This window comes from Heliangelus exortis, chromosome 3 (genome assembly GCF_036169615.1).
Source record: "Heliangelus exortis chromosome 3, bHelExo1.hap1, whole genome shotgun sequence".
Taxonomy (NCBI): Eukaryota; Metazoa; Chordata; class Aves; order Apodiformes; family Trochilidae; genus Heliangelus; species Heliangelus exortis.
In genome coordinates, this window is record NC_092424.1 from 30738625 (window position 1) to 30756532 (window position 17908).

Below are 17908 nucleotides of genomic sequence, written 5' to 3' on the forward strand. Positions count from 1 at the left end.
ATTAAATGCTAACAGAAAGGACTGTTCCCTTTGTCACAGATGGTGTGTACCAGACAGTTTAGTCATAAACCATGTTTTCTGTTATAAAGGTGCATTTGTATCTTTGTAAATTTTAACTATTTGATTCTAGCTTTAGGTAAAAAAAAAAAAAAAAAAAAAAAAAAGGTTAAGCATCATCTTCCCAGTAGAGGTTACATCCAATAATAGTAATCTGGAAGCTGCCAAGCTGTTCTGGATGATTCACCTATAAGATGTTATTGTGTTGAAAGGTCCATTAGAATTAATGTACCTGGCTGTCTCACTGCCTAGATTGGGAGCATAAAGCTGAAGAGGCAGAACTTTGTTTTGCAGTGTTTATGTGCATCACCAGATTATATTTATTTTCCTTAAACTTCACTTCTGCAATAGGAGTTAGATTGGTTTGCAATGATCCAAGAAAAATTAAATGCTTTTTCAGGTATGTTTATAAGCTGTGTAGAGATTTTCAAATTTGATTCATTTCTACTGGATTTGAGTCATACATCAGACTGATGGTGATGGGTCTTTTTCACATTTTTAGAAAAAGAATTACTGTGATCAATTTGAGAAATGTATTGTCAGTCATGAACACTATTTTTTTGGTCTGATGCCTTTACAGCTAAATCATAAAATTTGGAAAATACAGTACATTTGTACATTTGTTCAGTCCCTGAAACTGAATTAAGCCAAGATGTGATTCTTCTTTCGTGACAGGGAGGGAATAGATCACAGATAAGCTTATTCTTCATTGAATTAGGGTAGAAAACTGCCAGAAATGCAATATGACTATTCATAAATTTCAACTTATGTGACAATACTAGTTCATATGGATATCACAACATTGCTACTCTAAGAGCTAGGCTCTTAAAAATCATACTGGCATCCTTCATTATTTGTAGGCCAAATGAAAATTAGGTCTCAAATCTCTCAATGCTTTTTTGTGTGATCTTTAAGGCAGAAATTGTGGAATTAATGCTAGAGAATAGGATGCCTTAAGTACTAGAAAAGTGACTGTTGTGCACATAATAGCTGTAAATGTTAGATTGAAGTAAGGCTCCTACAGTATAAGCATTAATATTTTTGAGACAATTTGTTTATTTTTTGTCAAGATAGTTTGGAGTGTTTTAATGTGTTAAGGAGCTTAGCATGTGCTTATCCATCACAACATTTTTACAGTCTTCACTCATTTATCAGGAGTCTGAGGAACTTCACTGCTTCATTCATTTTATCCGTGCATCCACTAATCTGCAAATTTATCATACTGTTTTTATATGTGGCTTGCCTGTAAAGTTATTATTCATTGTTAGAATGTATGTTTTTAATTTTACATGTTCTTTTTATAGGCCTAAACATGGCAAAAAAAGACAGTTTTTCTGAAACAGACTTGATGGCTACTAAAAGGGAAAAAAATGGATCTGCAAAAGATGGTAACAAAACTTTTTTGTTGTTGTTGTTCCATAACATGTTGAGGAAAATTGTAGGGCAGAGGAAAAAGTACCATTGCCTTACTTCTGTGAAAGTTCCATATACACACCATAAAAAAAAGAAAAATCTTTTACTTATGAATCATTCTCTGCAATTATCTAGTTTTAGAATTGGATAGTGACCTCTATTGCATCAATATTTTGTGGGCTGACCTTTAAATATCAAGGGACCTCACTTTCAGGGCTGTCTTTAACAAACTGTAAAAATCAGGTGTCCTTTGAGGTTTTGTCTATAAAGTCATACTACAAGTGTTGGTAAAAGCAGTATTCTTTGTAATAATTTGAAGTGTGACTGTAAATATACTCTTTTCAAAGAAAAGCAACCTTTTATGTCCTCCATCAGTGAACAGCTGTGAGGAAGAGGCTTAGGGAAAAGACTAGTGTCAGGTATTTAAGTACTGTCCTGCATGAAGCTTGTTTAGAGGTGAGCTAAAAAACTTGTGTAGACAGAGGTTTCTGACATTTTGTTCATGAAGGTCACTTAATGGCTTTATTCTTCAAGTTCTGGCCACAGAAGTGTTACGATCCGAGTTATTATTTATATTTTGTTTGCGAGGAAAATTCAGCCACTACTCATAGACGACGCGTGAATTTACGAAAATAACCAGGCTTTATGATTTAAACAAGGTAAAAGGATTTATTTAGGATTTATACAATTAGTTACTCTGGAGAGAAGAGTCATTAAGAAGAGAAAAGAAGGAGAAAGTAATCAAGATGTTATCACCGTCCGCCGGCCCTGGCCTCTGGCTGTAGTCGGGTGCGTAGGGTCTGTTGCTCCTGCCGCTTCTCTGTCCCGGAGCTGAAGCCGAAGAGCCGAGAGGGGGGGGGGGGGGAGAAGAGCTGCCCTTCTCCTTTTTCTCTTGGAGTTTTTATACAGCAGAAGGGGTTCTGTCTTTTCAAAAATCACTGGCACACAGACTTGCTAAAAATAACACAGATTCTGCCATCTCAAGAACTTCTCTTTTAATTATTATTATTTTTCAGTCCTTGGCACCCTGTTCAATTTATTACCTTTGTCTGGACCATGTACCAGGAGGCGACTGGATAAGCAGTCTTATCTCTAGGAGCTTATCAAGCATGATATAAAACAGAAGCTAATTAAGTTTGGGGAAAAAATCTGTTAATTGAGGATGTTTGGTATATCTTAAAAAGAGCAGAAAAAATACTGATTCGAGAGACATATTTTGTATTTTCAAAGTGTTTACATCAAGAAGGAAATTGATGGATAAATTTGATGGATAATTTGATGGATAAAATATGATATCCACAATGAATAGGAATCAACTGGAGGGAATTCAGAGAATACACCACAGTAACTAGAGGTATAAAACATGACTTAGGAGAAGGGACTGGTGGAATTTGTGATTGTGTGATTAAAAGGACAGAAGATTAAAGGGATAGAACAGGAAGCTTTCAGTTATGAAGAGCAGTATAACAGTCTGCATGTGTAATGAGAGTTAAGGAATCTGGAGCTAAAACGGTGGTAATTTAGGTTATATATAAGGGGGAAAAACCCCCTGTAACATTACAGATAATTATGTGGTAATATATTGCTGAGGAAGTCCCAAGATGTCCCTGATGGATGAGTTAGGGGTCAAACCTTTGCCTGGCAGGAGTGTAGAAAAAAACTACACAGTTTTTTCACCTGATGGAAGAGGAATAGATTGTAGGACCTGCTAAAGTCCCTTTTGCTCCTCCTTGACTTCTCACAAAACAAATCCTTTAATGGGAGGTTTAATTTCTTTTAGTTTCTGCATTGCTGCATCAGCAGTTTTTGTGGCTTTCAGGTAGAAATGCTGACCTTGAGCTAATCCATTGATGGACTCACTTCTAAATATGGGCTTGCATGTGTTCACAAGTGCACATATATGTTTATACCTTGGACTGGGTGTTGAATTTTGCCTTTTAAGTAACCATTTATTTAGTAATTTGCATTTTCTTAATTGTAGCATAGCTGCAGCCAATATCTTAGAGTCTTTAGATTTCTGTTCCCAGATATGAGCTTTTGCTGTGACCCATTGCATTTGCTTTTCTGCATTTCTTTACTGTTTTGCCAAATTGGAGGATTAAATTTTATTGAACACACTAATCCTGTGTTGATATTAAGGTGCTTTCTAAAAAATAGTGAATTAAGCCTCTCAAAGCTCTGAAAAGTACAAAAAGCAATATTATATTTGTTATTATATTAGTTTTTTCACATTGAGTAACTGAAGCGTAGACATGACTTGAGTGTAAGGTGATAGGAAAGGGGAGAACTGGGGACAGCCTTGAAAAGCAAGGTGGAAGACTGAACATAAATCTTAGTGGAGACCTTAGACATCAGGGTTTGCTAATGGAGACACGAATTATTTATTTCCTTTTCTTACTTTATAATACAGATTTTAATATTAATACAGTATGCAATGGGATATAGTAGGCTTTAATCCAGACAATAATTGTCTCACACAATATCCCCTTCCTTTCATTCTCATCAAGTCTTTAATAGGTTGGAGGCTGAAAGTATAATCTCTCTTTACTGAGGCTCCCATATTTTATGAAATATGTTTGGGACTGTTAAGAAAAACTTTTGCAGAGTAACAAAGGTGGGGCTTTTGGAGACCTCTGCCAGCACTACCACCTTATTCCCAAGGCAGGGTCAGATGTACCTATCCCATTCCTGACAGGTGTCTGTGAATGCTGCTTAACCTCAGCTTTGGCTCTTTGTATTCTGCCCACTACAGAGAACAGGTGCCAACTACCTTCTTACATAAGCTTTCACTTTTGCATAATCTGTCCTTTTCTGAATATTTTCTCTGAAGGAATATTTACATTAATGTCTTCCAGGTTTTCCTGTGTACAGCAGCTCTTCCTCTTCCAGTACTTCCTTGGAAGGCAAACAGAATTACTGCAAGAAGCAGAACTCAGCTGGCAGCAATAAAAAGGCAGTGGCTCGAGTATCTTCTGCCTCATCCAAAGCCAGTGCTGGTATGGTCTGGTTTATTGAGTTGTGGTTTTGCAGTTGGAAGTTTACTGCTGTACTGAATACTTGTGTTGCTTCAGAATCTGAGATAGTTCAAGAAAGACACTTGGGGAGTAGTTTAATCATAATCTCAAGTTTGGCAGTTTTTAAAAAGCTTTTAAGAACATCTTTGAGAGAAAACTTTATGTATTTGGTCACTGCACTTTTCAACTGCAGAGAAAAGTCTGTAGTTCACAGTTTTCATGCTAAAGCAAAGCAATTCTTTGCTTAAGTGAAATTTGCAGTATGTTGCCATGTGTTCAATTTACACTGTGTTAGATACCCCACTAACCAATCAATTGGCTCACTTTTTAAGACTTTATTAATAAATTCTAAAGGAATAATGTTACTAATTTCAGATCTTGTCCTTCTGTTGAACAGGGTTGTCTAGTTCTCTGACCACAAGGAAAAATCCTGTTGATCAAGGAGAAATTCATGTTGGAGACAGAGTACTGGTGGTAGGACAGAGAATAGGCACTGTTAGATTCTGTGGGACAACAAAATTTGCACCAGGTATTTGCTATACTCTTTGTATGTTGTAGAATTAATATGGACTAGTCTATATGTGAGCACATGAACATTAAAAGAACTCCTTTTTTTTACTCACTCCCTTCAGAAAAAAAAATTCTAGATTTACTAGTTTGTTTCAAAGTTCTTTCTCTCTTCTATGCTTCTTTTCAACTGCCAGGGGAAAAAAAAAAAAGTAAGTGACTTTTAATTGTCCACTAACAAAGCTTAATTAGGAGCAATATTTCAATGTTGAAGTTTTAGGTGTCCTGAAGTGCCACATCTACATGTTTGTTTAGTATCCCCAGGGACCGTGACTCTACCAACTCCCTTGTTTTAGTGCCTGACTACTCTTTCATTAAAGAAATTCTTTCTCATATCTAGTACCACCCTCTTCTGGTGCAACTTCAGGCCATTTCCTCTAGTCCTATCATTATTTACTTGAGACAAGAGGCCAACTACAACCTCACTGCAGTCTCTTTTCAGGCATCTCTAGAGAGCAGTGATGTCTCCCCTCAACCTTCTCAAAACCAAACAATCCCTGTACCCTCAGCCATTATTCATCAGATTTGTTCTCTAAAGCTGTCACCAGCTTGGTAGCTCTTCTTTGGACACGCTCCAGCAACTTGGTGTCCTTCCTGTATTGAGGGTCCCAGAACTGAACACAGTACTCAAGGTGCAGCCTCATCAGTGCCAGGCACAGAGGCATATTCACTTCCCTCTCTTGCTGGCCACAATACTTCTGATGCAGCCCAGGATGCTGTTGGCCTTCTTGGCTACCTGGGCACACTGCTGGCTCATATTCAGCTGGGTGTCAACCAACAACCTAGGGTCCTTTTTCTTTCTGGCAGCTTTCCAGCTGCTCTTCCCCAAACCTGTAGCATTGCATGGGGTCCTGCATTTCATGCAGGACCTGGCATTTGGGCTTGTTAAACCTCATAAGCCTCAGCCCACTGACCCAACCTGTTCAGGTCCCTCTGGCAGAGCCTTCCTACCCTCAAGCAGATCAGCACTTGCATCCAACTTGGTGTTGTCTGCAAACAACAAAAAGTCCTCTCATCTTGATCATTAATAAAGATATTAAACAAGACAAGCCCCAAAACACCCTGGGGAACACCACTGGTGACCCACTGCCAACTGGATTTGACTCTGTTCACAACTCTCTGGGCCTGGCCATACAGCCAGTTTTTAACCCAGCAAAGAGAACAGCTGTCTAAGACCATGAGCTGCCAGCTTCTCTAGGAGAATGTTGTGGAACATTATGTCAAAGGCTTTACTACAGTCCAGGTAGACAATGTCCACAGTGTTTCCCTCACCCACTATGTGGGTCATCTGGGCATAGGAAGAGATCAGGTTGGTGAAAGGGGACCTGCCTTCCCTGAACCCATCCAGGCTGGGCCTGATGCCCTGCCTGTCCTGGACTTGCCATGTGAGCACACTAGAAATGAACCTCTCCATAATTTCCCCTGATTACCAAGGGGAGTGTCAGTCCCCTGGGCTGACAGGACTGTAGTTCCCCAGATCCTCCTTACAGCCTTTCTTGTAGATGGGTGTCACATCTCACACATCTTTCTTCTTGGCATCTTTAAGAGGGTAACTGTGAACATTTAATTCTTAACTATCAAACCTTTAGGTCTTAGGAAAGATGCAAAGCTATGAGCATCTCAAAAAGCCCCAAACTCTGTCACTGTTTTCTCATCATTCTCTTCACCTCCCCTCTCCCTTCCCCTTGCTAAAGACCACATTGCATTGAAGCCAGGTGTTTTCATAGAATCATAGAATTGGCTGGGTTGGAAGGGACCTCAGAGATCATCAAGTCCAACCCTTGATCCACTACCGCTGCAGTTACCAGACCATGGCACTGAGTGCCACATCCAGTCTCTTTTTAAATATCTCCAGGGACGGAGAATCCACCACTTCCCAGGGCAGCCCATTCCAATGCTTGATCACCCTCTCAGTAAAGAAATTCTTTCTAATGTCCAACCTAAACCTCCCCCGGCACAACTTGAGACCGTGCCCTCTTGTCTTGCTGAGAGTTGCCTGGGAAAAGAGACCAACCCCCCCTGGCTACACCCTCCTTTCAGGGAGTTGTAGAGAGTGATGAGGTCTCCCCTGAGCCTCCTTTTCAAACAGAATCAAGCTGTTCTGAATGATGGAAACTAATTTTTGAGTACTCATTCTTTGTAATCAAATTCTGTGTTCTTTATTAGCTTACTTTATCTTCTTATTGCAAGAGTAATGCAAAAGCAGTTACCAAGTATTGGTGTTTAGTACCTAGTTTAAAGGAGGTCCGTTTTATTGATAGGTAAGCGGCAATACTCTTTCTTGACACTTGGTGGCATCAGTATGTCAAAAAAAAGTTAGAATGACAGGACTTTTTTCACTCTCACCCCTTTCCCCAGTTTCACTGTAGACAGTCCTTGCTTAAATTATTGTGATTAACTGATTCTGTACTTTCCTGGCATCATTCTCACCCTCATGCTGTTGCTTACAAAGTAAACAGGGAGTAAGGGTCTGCTTTTCTAAATTACTATAACAAGCATAAAATCAGAAAGCTGTTGGACACTAGGTCTCTTCCCTTTTCCCCAGGTTAAGGAACAATTATTTTTTTTCAGAGGAAACATGGCATTTTAAGTAGTGAGAGTGGGACCATCACAAATCTTCATTTGCAGGACCAGTAATTTATAGAAAATGTAACAAATGCATTTTTATAAATTCCAATCTTAATATGTATCAAAGCTCTGGAAGTTACCAGAACTTTATTTCTTCTGCTGCGATGCAAACCTTTATTTAATTCCAAAAAACAGGAAAGGGAGAAATTTTCATCTACTGAGCCCTTCTAATTCATAAGCTGTCAGTTCTGTATTTCTTGATCTGATAATTAGAATTACCATTTTATCCAGTGCCTTAGTGCCATCTGACTAGAATAACATTTTGAATCTCTTGGGGATGGATAGCATAAGGACTGCTAATGGAGTAGGAAATTTAGCACCTTTATGTGGTTAGCTCACATTTATCACAGGTTATGAATGATCAAGCCTTCTGTATGAGATGAATTGCTGTCCCGTTCTGATTCCTACACCTTTCTCTCAATATCATAAAACCAGCCTTGCAATTTGTGTTAATTATAACTTGCTAGATAGAGTGAAGGACTAAATTGGTATCAAAATTTAAAATTTACTGTTGATGATGTCAGATGATGCATAAAGCATATGGCCATCAGCAATGTTCAATTTGGCTTAAGTGTGTATATGCCCTTGTGTATATATATCTCAAGGGTTTTACCTTTTCTATACTAATTAAAATGTCAATTTTCTTGAAAGCATATTAAAACGCTGAGGTAATTATATTTAGATTTATTATGATATAATTTTTCACATCACTACACAAACAGTTATTTTAAAATGTGTATCTGTTGTTATTATCTAAATTTCTAATTTAGAACTAGAACTAATTTAGAACTAGAAACTGTTTTCTTTGATGTGGGTGAAGACCAATTGTACCAACTGTCTAGATAAAGAAAAGCCTGTGTTGTTTTTTTGTTTTGTTTTTTAAATACCATGGTTTCACTGTTTTGAAATGTAGGATTCTGGTGTGGGATTGAGTTGGACAAGCCTCATGGGAAGAATGATGGTTCTGTGGGAGGTGTTCAGTACTTCAGCTGTCTTCCTAGATATGGTGTATTTGCACCACCATCTCGTGTTCAGAGGTAAGCACTGAAGATGTTGTAAGGTTTGTGCTGCCAAAATGCTTCTCATTGTGTTTCCAGTGGTAAAGAGTTTTGCAGTAGATGTAGCAGAAATAAATGTTTTCATCTGCTAATGGAAGTTTTATAATTCCATTTAAAACCTGGTGGGTTTTAGATCAGCTTTTTGAAAGCAGAGCATAAATTAGAAATGCAGCTCTCTCTGTTTCACTTGTACCCACTTCAAGTATTTTCATTCAAGGTCCTCTGTGTCTGATGTGATCTGTGTTCATTAAACCTTACTTTCATGACCCAATCCTGCTGAGCTGAGCTAAATTTGGTTATAAAAGGAAGTTGCCCTTTGACATGCCTGGAAATACTGTTCTCTTTCCATCTAACTGTGTAGAGGAACCAAAGCATCCACCACTTTGTTTGTAGTCTCTTGGTTTAGGTTTCAGAAGGAACATCTGAGGAATACTGTGTGGTTTCCTCCTTTATTTGTATCTATTTACTCTTCCAGACATATTCTTGTTTTTCTTTCCCTAAATATCCTAGCTTAGCCAAGCTGTTAAAGAACTTGCCTCAAAACTGTACATGCTCTCTTGCTGAGTAAAAGGCAAATAACTTGAATAGACCAGTTTGCTCATGGTGCTTCTTACATATCTGCCTTATTATGACTGAAATGTTAGTGTCTCTTGGGGGCTGGATGTAGAGGTGAAAGAATCAGAACAAAAGTATTCCAGCAGTTCAGTTGAAATTACCTCATTGTGTTACTGCTTTTCAGACTAACAGGTTCTCTGGATTCTCTCATGGAGACATCATCAAATAAAATAAATCACCCTTTTCCAGGTAGGAGTGTAAGACACTGAGATTTGGCTTAGGTAGCCTGCTGAAGGATACCATTCTACAACCTTACTGCACAAAGCCCACTTCTCAGACCAAAAGAGATTTTCAGGAACCCAAATGCCAGTAAATAGTCTGGCTGGTCCCTTCCTAAAAATGTAGCCTGTAGAAGGAACTGTAGAGTACTATGCTTTTAACTCTGTATTAACTCTGTATTGCAAGAAATAATTGTCAGAATTAAGATTGTTGTCACTCTTCCCTTACTACTGTACTGGGTTCCAATCAGAGTTAACCATAAATTGAACATGCTTCTTGGTCTGAGCTGACATTGATGAAGAGATTGCTGTTAGGGAGGGTTCATCTGAAATTACTAAACCTTCTGTGAGATACTTGGAAGAAGTTACTTTACTTCTTCCTTACTTAAGCATTTTGTGAAAAGGCTGCTTCAAATTACCATTGTTTGGTTGGTTTAATTTCATTTCTGTCCTCTCTGAAAATTTGAACATGTTATGGACACCAAGTTCCATGAGAATTTTCAGGTAATTTCCAAGTTGGAGGGGAGAATGTGTAGTAAGTGTAGTAGAAGCAGTATATAAATTCACGAAGTGTTTGTTTTGTGGTGTTTTGTTTGGGTGCTTTTAAGGTGTCTGAGCTTATTAACCTTTTCACTTAGGTTTTAGACGCAGTCTGAGCACTGCTTCTGCATCCTCACAAAAGGAGATAAACAGAAGAAACTCCTTTGTTAGGTGAGTGTCTTGAGCTTAAAATGTTTGGGAGAGGGCTGGCTGTTAGCTTTAGTGGATCTGTAATATCTAGACCACTTCTAGACCACTGGTTCATTTTTTTTTTTTTTTTTTTTTTTTTTTTTACAAAACAGCCCAGTAGTAGGCTATTTTTCCATGAGTATCTAGGAGAACAGTCCTTGGATTCAGGTTGGCATTAAAATTGTTTTCCAGGTGTTCATCTCTGCCTATTTTTTCAAATTCTTGTATTTTCACACAGCTGGGTGAAGTTCAGGCGGCCTTGTTAATGGACTTCACTTTGTCCTGGTGATCCTGATTGACTCTTGCATGTTAAATGCTGTTTTGGCTAACCACTTTGAAGCCCCAAATAAAATGCTTTGTACTGCTTAATGTGCCAATATTATCACCTACAGCAAATATTGTAGATCCTGGGATTTTCCAAGTATTTCAGTCTGCTGAATAGACTAGACTGTTAGCATCATCACATGTTTGGCTAGTGACCTGAGATCAAACCAACTACTTTTTTTGAATATTTTTTTCTTAAGGGAGTTGAGTGGGTTTTTTTTTTTTTTCCATGCACTGAATTACAGATTTGCCCTGGGCATTTTGTAGAGACTTTTGTTTTGGTTTTTTTTTTTTTTTTTGTCCTTTTTTCCCTAACTAGATCCAAGAGCTCCGTGTTGCAGCGCAGCTGGAGCAACACCACTACAGCGAGCACTGAGGGGCCAGTGAAGCTGCATGAAGGCTCTCAGGTCCTTCTGACCAGCTCCAATGAAATGGGGACAATCAGATACATTGGGCCTGCAGACTTTGCACCAGGGATCTGGCTGGGACTTGAACTCAGAAGTGCCAAGGGGAAGAATGATGGCTCTGTGGGGCAGAGGCGCTATTTCACCTGTAAGCAGAACCACGGGGTCTTAGTGCGACCCAGGAGAGTGACCTATCGTGGCATTAGTGGGGCAAAACTTGTAGATGATATTTGCTGAGCCAAAATGCACTCATGCAGTAGGAAATGAGGATTTAAAGCACACGAGACCCTATCTAGAACGCCAGCTTATTTTTACATTATTATAGCTGCACTTGCATTTTTCATAAATGTGTACGTATGTGTGTGTACAAAGAATATATATTTTAATATATATATATATATAAAATAACCATATAGATTTAAAAAAGTGAAAAGAAGTGAAAACACTGTTCTCTTTCTCAAAGTGAAACAGCCCTGCCTGGGAAGGTTATTGCAAAAGCATCTTGGGTTTGAGATGCTTTATTATTTGAATAATGTTCCAGTTAGAGAATGTATCTCCAACGTTCTCTAAAGTTGCTTTGTGATTCGTGCAGTATTTAAGTGATTTTCCTCCCTGTAGTAATGAACTCAAATACACATTGCCTGCTTTTGACAGAGGCAGTGGTTAATGAGTGACATTAGTCTGGTTACTGGGCACTTTGTCAATTCCAATACCAGCTGCTAGCAATAAAAAGAAAAAGAAATAAAAAGAAAAAAACCCCAAACCAAAACTGCTTTTGCAAGGAGTTGTGATGTATTTATCATTCAGTTCCCTCATCTTCTTTCTCCTTCCTGTTCTACCCTCCAGAACACAAAAGGGCTGATAAATACAAGGATTTGTGGTTATCCTAGTGAACAGCAGTAGTTCTATTAAGCCAAAAGCCTTTTTTTTATTGACAAATTTTGATTGACAAATATGCTGCATGTCAGTCTGTAGAGTAAAAGCACTTTTTGATGTATGCCTTTTTAGAAAGAGCTACTTAGAAACAGCACTCTTTAAAATAATGCACTTTGCACACTCCTGGAGAACTTTCATTTTTAGGCTTTTCTTTTTTTTGTTTGGTGTGCTGCAGGTTACAAGTATCACTTGACAAATAAATCCAGAGTGGAACTACATGTAAGACCTTCATAAAAAATATTGTCTATATAAATACAGCAGGGTAATGGATAATTCATACCCAGTGGTATGGGGTATATGCAGGGTTTTTAGGCACTGTATTAAATAATTTGATTTGTTTGTGATAGATGTTTGTTTCCTTCTGCACAGTTTTCTATATAAATTTCTTGTAAAAGTCTTATGATAAATTAAGGGTAGTTTTTAGGTACAGTATTGTAACACATCTTGCTGTGACCATATTTGCATATCAGCCTTGTTAAAAAAGCTAATATTTTATCCATGTTTTAATTGTATAATGTATTTTAATTGCTCAGCATATGTAAACATTATCTTATCGGGATGGTTTTGTGTTCCAGGAACAATCTTTTTATTCTTAAGTGATTTGCTTGAGCAAGTGACACTTTAAAATTACATCATAATATCCTATTTTTAGGCAGAATTCTGCTGCTGCTAGCTTCTAAATATTGCTGTACCTATTTTTCCACAGCTGTATTTAATGCATAGTGTAGTCTAACTTAAGAGATTTATTTTTTTTTTTAATATAAAAGTTGTAAATTTTGAATGTAAAAAAAAGAGGCTTTATATTTGAAGATGCAGATATCCAGTGATGTACTGAACTTTTCTTTGTACAATATCTGTTTCTTGCAGCTATTAGTGCTGCAGCTATTAGTCTTGGTGAATAGTTGGCAAAATAGTTTCATTAAATTGTAGCATCACAGAATGGTTTTGGGCTGGAAGGGACCTTAAATATTATCTGTCTCCAACCCCCCTGCCCTGGGCAGAGACACTTCCCACTGTGCCTGGCTGCCCAAAGCTCCATCCAGCCTGGCCTTGAACACTTCCAGGAGGGGCCATCCACAGCTTCCCTGAGCAACCTGTTCCCAAGTCTCACCCCCCTCACCCTAAAATATTTCTTCCTAATGTCTAAGCTGTATCTGCCTTCTCCCAGCTTGAAACCATTTCCCCCTGTCTGATCACTTTATACCCTTGTAAAAAGTCCCTCCCCAGCCTTCCTCTGTCCCCTTCAGGGGCTGGAAGGCTGCTATAACATCTCCCCAGAGCTTTTACTTCTCCAGGCTGAATAATCCCAATTTTCAGGAGTGTTACCAGTACAGAGCTGTTTTGGTAGCATGGAGAATCTTCTGCCAGAAAGTAAGCAGCACTGCAAATTCACGTGGTGGGAAACAGAAGTCAAGCAATCCCTCCATTCCAGAAGGGATTACTGATGGCTACCTTAAAACTGGTGATGTGAAAGGATTTGTGCTTCCTGAAATCTGAGGTAAATTGCCATAATCCTTTTCTGCAACTCCTACAGGATGTCACTCTGTGTCTTTAAAAAAATTCTGGAAATAAATGACACTTTCACATTTGTAATTAGGTGCTGTGCTGAGGTCTGTATAATCACAGCCCCAGACTGGTTAGAAAGAATACAAATTATTCTCAAAGTCTCTATAAGCCACATGAATAAAATATTACCTGGTTGATAACTAAATTAGCAGATGGTGTTCAGAAGTTCTTTGCTGTGCTGGTGCAGACCTTGAGGCTGGTTCTTGTTTTTACAGCATGTCTCAGGTCTGGTTTCAGAAAATGTACTTCTTCACTGCTCTCAGCAATGGAAACTTTTGAAAAAAGTTTTATTGGACAGTGGCTGGAAAGGAGGGGTCACAGGTGTGACAGGAGAAGGAGGATGACTTAATCTTCATGTGTCCCAGGATGAGGATTTCTAGTCAGTTCAGTCCAGTTGGATTCAGGGATTGCTTTGCAGATGTTGACAGTGATGGGTTTCTGGGCAGGGAGCCTGTGCTATTAAATTGTTGCTATTCCACCAGATCTGAGGCACAAGGACCCAAAACTGGCACTGCAGATTTGCAAAACAAGGCCTTGTTTCTCTGGCAAATTAGCTCTTTTACCTATGAGTGTGTTGCACGAGTGTCAAGTCCAGAATTTACATCATGACTTTTACACCAGGTAGAAACTGTAGTTGTATCCATGAAAACCCTATAGCAAGTACTCACCTGCACCCTTTTTCTTTCCTAAGTGTGGACAGACAAGTCTGGAAAAAATGGAAATTAGAGCCTGCTGGCAGGCAAAAAAAAGTCTTGTTGACTAAATCAGCACTATCCTGCAGAAGAATGAGCATGTGGCTAAGTAAGTGAAAGAGACTAAGGCTTATTTATGAGTCAGCCCTAATTTCAAGAAAAGCACCTACCTGTATCATAGGAGTGGTGTGGAGAGGATACAGCTTGTAATTCAATCAAAAAGTCCATGTCCAGACTCAAAGGAAAGAAAAATGTGTCTTAGGATTTATATGTTTAGGAATTAAAAACCCAAAATACTCTTTTTCAACAGACCTTTTTTTTTCCTCTTTTTTATTCTGGTCACTTACCTTGGTGGTTTATAATAGGTGCAATGGCACCTTTCTCTGCAATAAACTTGGAGATATGAGAATAGCAGTGCAAACAAGTCCTAAACACACTCCTGGTAGCCAGAACTCTGGCTGGCAGTTTTAACACCACACTGGCTCCTTTGTGTGGCGTGTACCTTAGTACTTCTGTAACTTTTAACAAGTAAATGTTTTAACAAGTGATGTTCAGAGACCTTCCTCTGACACCAAACCAATCATTACACAGCCCAACATGGAGAAAGCCAGATATAGTGATTTTATTTGTCTTCATGCCTTGGGGTTCACTACACTTGTTTACAATACAAATACACTATTCAATACAAAATATTCAATGACCATATATTAGTATTTTTCTTCATAGTATCCCTGAAATGCACAGGCCCTTCCTCTATAAGCAATGCTGAATAAACTGCTGTACATGAGACAGACACTCCTGTGATGGTATTTTGTTACTAAAAGAAGCCAGATGCAGACAAATTGGACATTTTCCTGTGAGGGAGTTAGCTTCAGGACAGATAAATGGTGATGTCTTTGCTGCTGTGAAAGGCTGCTTTATGCTATTCTGATGTCAAGGTTCTTTTTACCCAAAAGACAGGCTTGGTAACAGGAGCAGACATGCAAAGTTAAATCCTTCACAGCCTAGTTCAGCCCTTACCTCATGCAGTGGGTAGGTGACTGCTCCCAGGGGTGCTGCAGCTGCTCTCATGCTGAGGGGAGCTAATGGACCTGTTGAGACTACACCACTGCAGAAGGCTGACTCAGCCAAATAAATACAGCCCTCATGCTTTTGACCTGTGTTATCTGTACCTCTTTTTCTCACTCCAGCAAAGTCCCACTGCTCCTTAAGGAAGCAGCACCAACCATAGTTCTTTCCTCGCTGGTGATTTCCAGGCACATGGTAGAGAAACAAGGTTCAGGAGCAAAAAGGAAGATGAAAGGGTAACTGGAAAGGTAGATCAGCAAGCAGCCCAACCTGGTTTGTCTTCAGCAGCTTACAGAGTTCAGAAACCTACCTAACATGTATAGGAAACACATAACATTCACATGGAAATAAGTGATTTTCAGAGTGAGAGAGTGGTAGCACAGGATTTTCTCAGTCATGCTTTACATCCTGTAGACTGCTTCCAGCTTTTTCACTGTAGAGTGAGGAAGATGTAAGACCAGAATGTAAATGTTGCCAATGGAAAAAATTAATACTTTTAAAAACCAGTATCCTTAGAAATATCTATATTGTCTTGATATACCATATTTTAAAATAACATAAGCCATAGAAAAAAATGGATAAGAGGGTTACTATCACTTGATATTTTTTTCCTCCTGCAACACACTAAACCCAGCATGGAGGGGTTTAATAAGGGAATCTGGGATTTCCACATCAGGTTTGTTGAGCTCATGGTGACTTAAGCGCTTTCTGTTCACTGCAGGGCTAAGAACTGAACAGCTGCATCTTTCTAGGCACAGAAATAAAAAATTCTTGCTAATGGTGTACAGCTATAGAATATGTGCTAGAAGGAAACTGCTAGAAATTGGAATACATACACATCAACATTTCCATATGCTGTAAGAGAAATGCTAACATGAATTAAATCAATAAAAATAAGCAAGTACTTTCCTGTACGGAATTTAAGCCATTTTCTTTTCAAGTCCATTGAGTGAATTATTTGGCTTGTTTTACACGCACACACACACACACACACACACACACACACACACACACACACACACACAGAGTCTACAGCCTCTGAGCTGCAGATTGTTAGCTTTATCCAACACACAAAACTTAAGTTTCTGTTGTCTCCCTCTGCCTGGCTTGGACTGGCCCTGGGAAAGCAGCTTCAGCAGCTTCTTTCCTACCTTACCAAAGGAACCTGAGCTATTTGTCAGCCCAGGGCAAACCTGCCTGGCAACATCAGCTCTCACAAGGTTACTGGTTAAATGTTACATCTTTTCTGTCAACCCTTCAGCAGTTGGAGATGGTGGAGTAATTGATAGGTCCCATGTGTGATTTGTTACTTTAGAGACAGGGGAAACAGGTATCATTAAGGAAGGCTTTAGTACATCATCCCAGGGATATAAGTGAAATCTTGCACTGTCACTGAAATCCTGGCAATGCTTTTGCAACAGGATGGATATTAAAGTTAAGCAATGCAGTGCACACGAGCAGCAGAGCACCCTTTGGCCCAGGAAATCAGTCCATCAAAATAATTTGGCTGATGGCATTACTTGTTTTCTAAGAAAGAGGACAGGCAAATGCTCCAAGCCTTGCTTTTGAGTGGCAAGATCTGATTAGCATCAATACTGACAAAATATTTTTTGGAAACAGGGGATGCTCCAAGCCTTGCTTCTGATGGCCAGAGCTGATTAGCATCAATACTGACAAAAGATTTTTTGGAAACAGCAGTACTGTGCTTGGCACAGCACACAGCACTGCCAAACTAAATGCCTGCTGTGGAAAAGCTTAGAGATGTTATGGAGTTTTTACATTAAAAATAAGCTGAAAGTAGATTTCTTGGAATTCCTCTGAATGCCAAGAGTTATGTTTGCTTTAAAAAAAAAAAAACAAAACAAAAAAACCAAGAAAGCCCCACCCCCAAGAAAACATTTTACACTGGAGCTTCTGGAAGGAAGCTTACTTAAACCAACTGTTAGTACTGAACAGTGTGTATCTCAATGCACCACACCCACCAGACTGGAGAATTTCAGTACCAATTCACCATTTCCTTTGACCAGAATTATCTCCTCACGTATTCCACTTGTGTGAAAAATACAACTTCTGTGTTAATACAACTGCAGTACTGCCATGGCTGGGGAAAGCCTGCCTCCCTCCCTTCACTCCCACAAACTTACAGTTGTCTCTTGCTGCTTGTGCTTTTAAAGCTTCTTTAGAAACGCTACTTTTCACATCATAACCTGGCAGCTCACCTGCACTTGAGCAGCATCAGAGCTGCTGCCCCAGACTCAAAATTAATTATTTCTGCTAGTCAGAGACCTTTAACTTTGTGGCTTTTTCTTCTTATGCATTCTTTAAGAAGAACTCATCAGTATGCATGTCAGATTCTCTCCTCAGGAACATCTAAGAGGCAGGGAAGCAAACACTCGAGTGTGCTTTTATGCAAAGAAGAGCTAAATAAAACAAGCCCTTTTGAAAATGAGAAAAACTGGAATATTTAAATGAAAATTGCTATTATATGTGAATAATACACTAGTGTAAGAAATTGTTCTGATAGTGCTTACCTCCTGAATTAATCTGCTTTCCTGAGGCTCTAGAGAACTACCTTACTGAGTTTACTGAGCTAGAAAGAGAGGGACCAGTGTGATGTTA

At 38.9% G+C, this 17908-nt stretch overlaps 2 protein-coding genes across 3 annotated transcripts in view; one reads left to right on the forward strand and one right to left on the reverse strand.

Moving 5' to 3' along the window:
* CLIP4 (CAP-Gly domain containing linker protein family member 4) overlaps positions 1–13674 on the forward strand; it is a 31373-nt gene extending 17699 nt beyond the window's left edge. The window contains exons 9-15 of one of the 2 annotated variants that reach the window (XM_071739845.1): positions 1362–1445; positions 4326–4466; positions 4882–5013; positions 8593–8716; positions 9477–9541; positions 10209–10281; positions 10943–13674. In XM_071739845.1, the coding sequence (XP_071595946.1) occupies positions 1362–1445; positions 4326–4466; positions 4882–5013; positions 8593–8716; positions 9477–9541; positions 10209–10281; positions 10943–11264 (941 nt within the window). In that variant the 3' untranslated portion in view covers positions 11265–13674. The remainder of the gene's footprint in view (positions 1–1361; positions 1446–4325; positions 4467–4881; positions 5014–8592; positions 8717–9476; positions 9542–10208; positions 10282–10942) is intronic. The other variant, XM_071739846.1, reaches the window with a different exon arrangement.
* Positions 13675–14817: 1143 nt separating this feature from the next.
* ALK (ALK receptor tyrosine kinase) overlaps positions 14818–17908 on the reverse strand; it is a 319245-nt gene continuing 316154 nt past the window's right edge. The window contains exon 14 of the transcript XR_011725101.1: positions 14818–15722. The gene's annotated coding sequence lies outside the window, so the exon portion shown is untranslated. The remainder of the gene's footprint in view (positions 15723–17908) is intronic.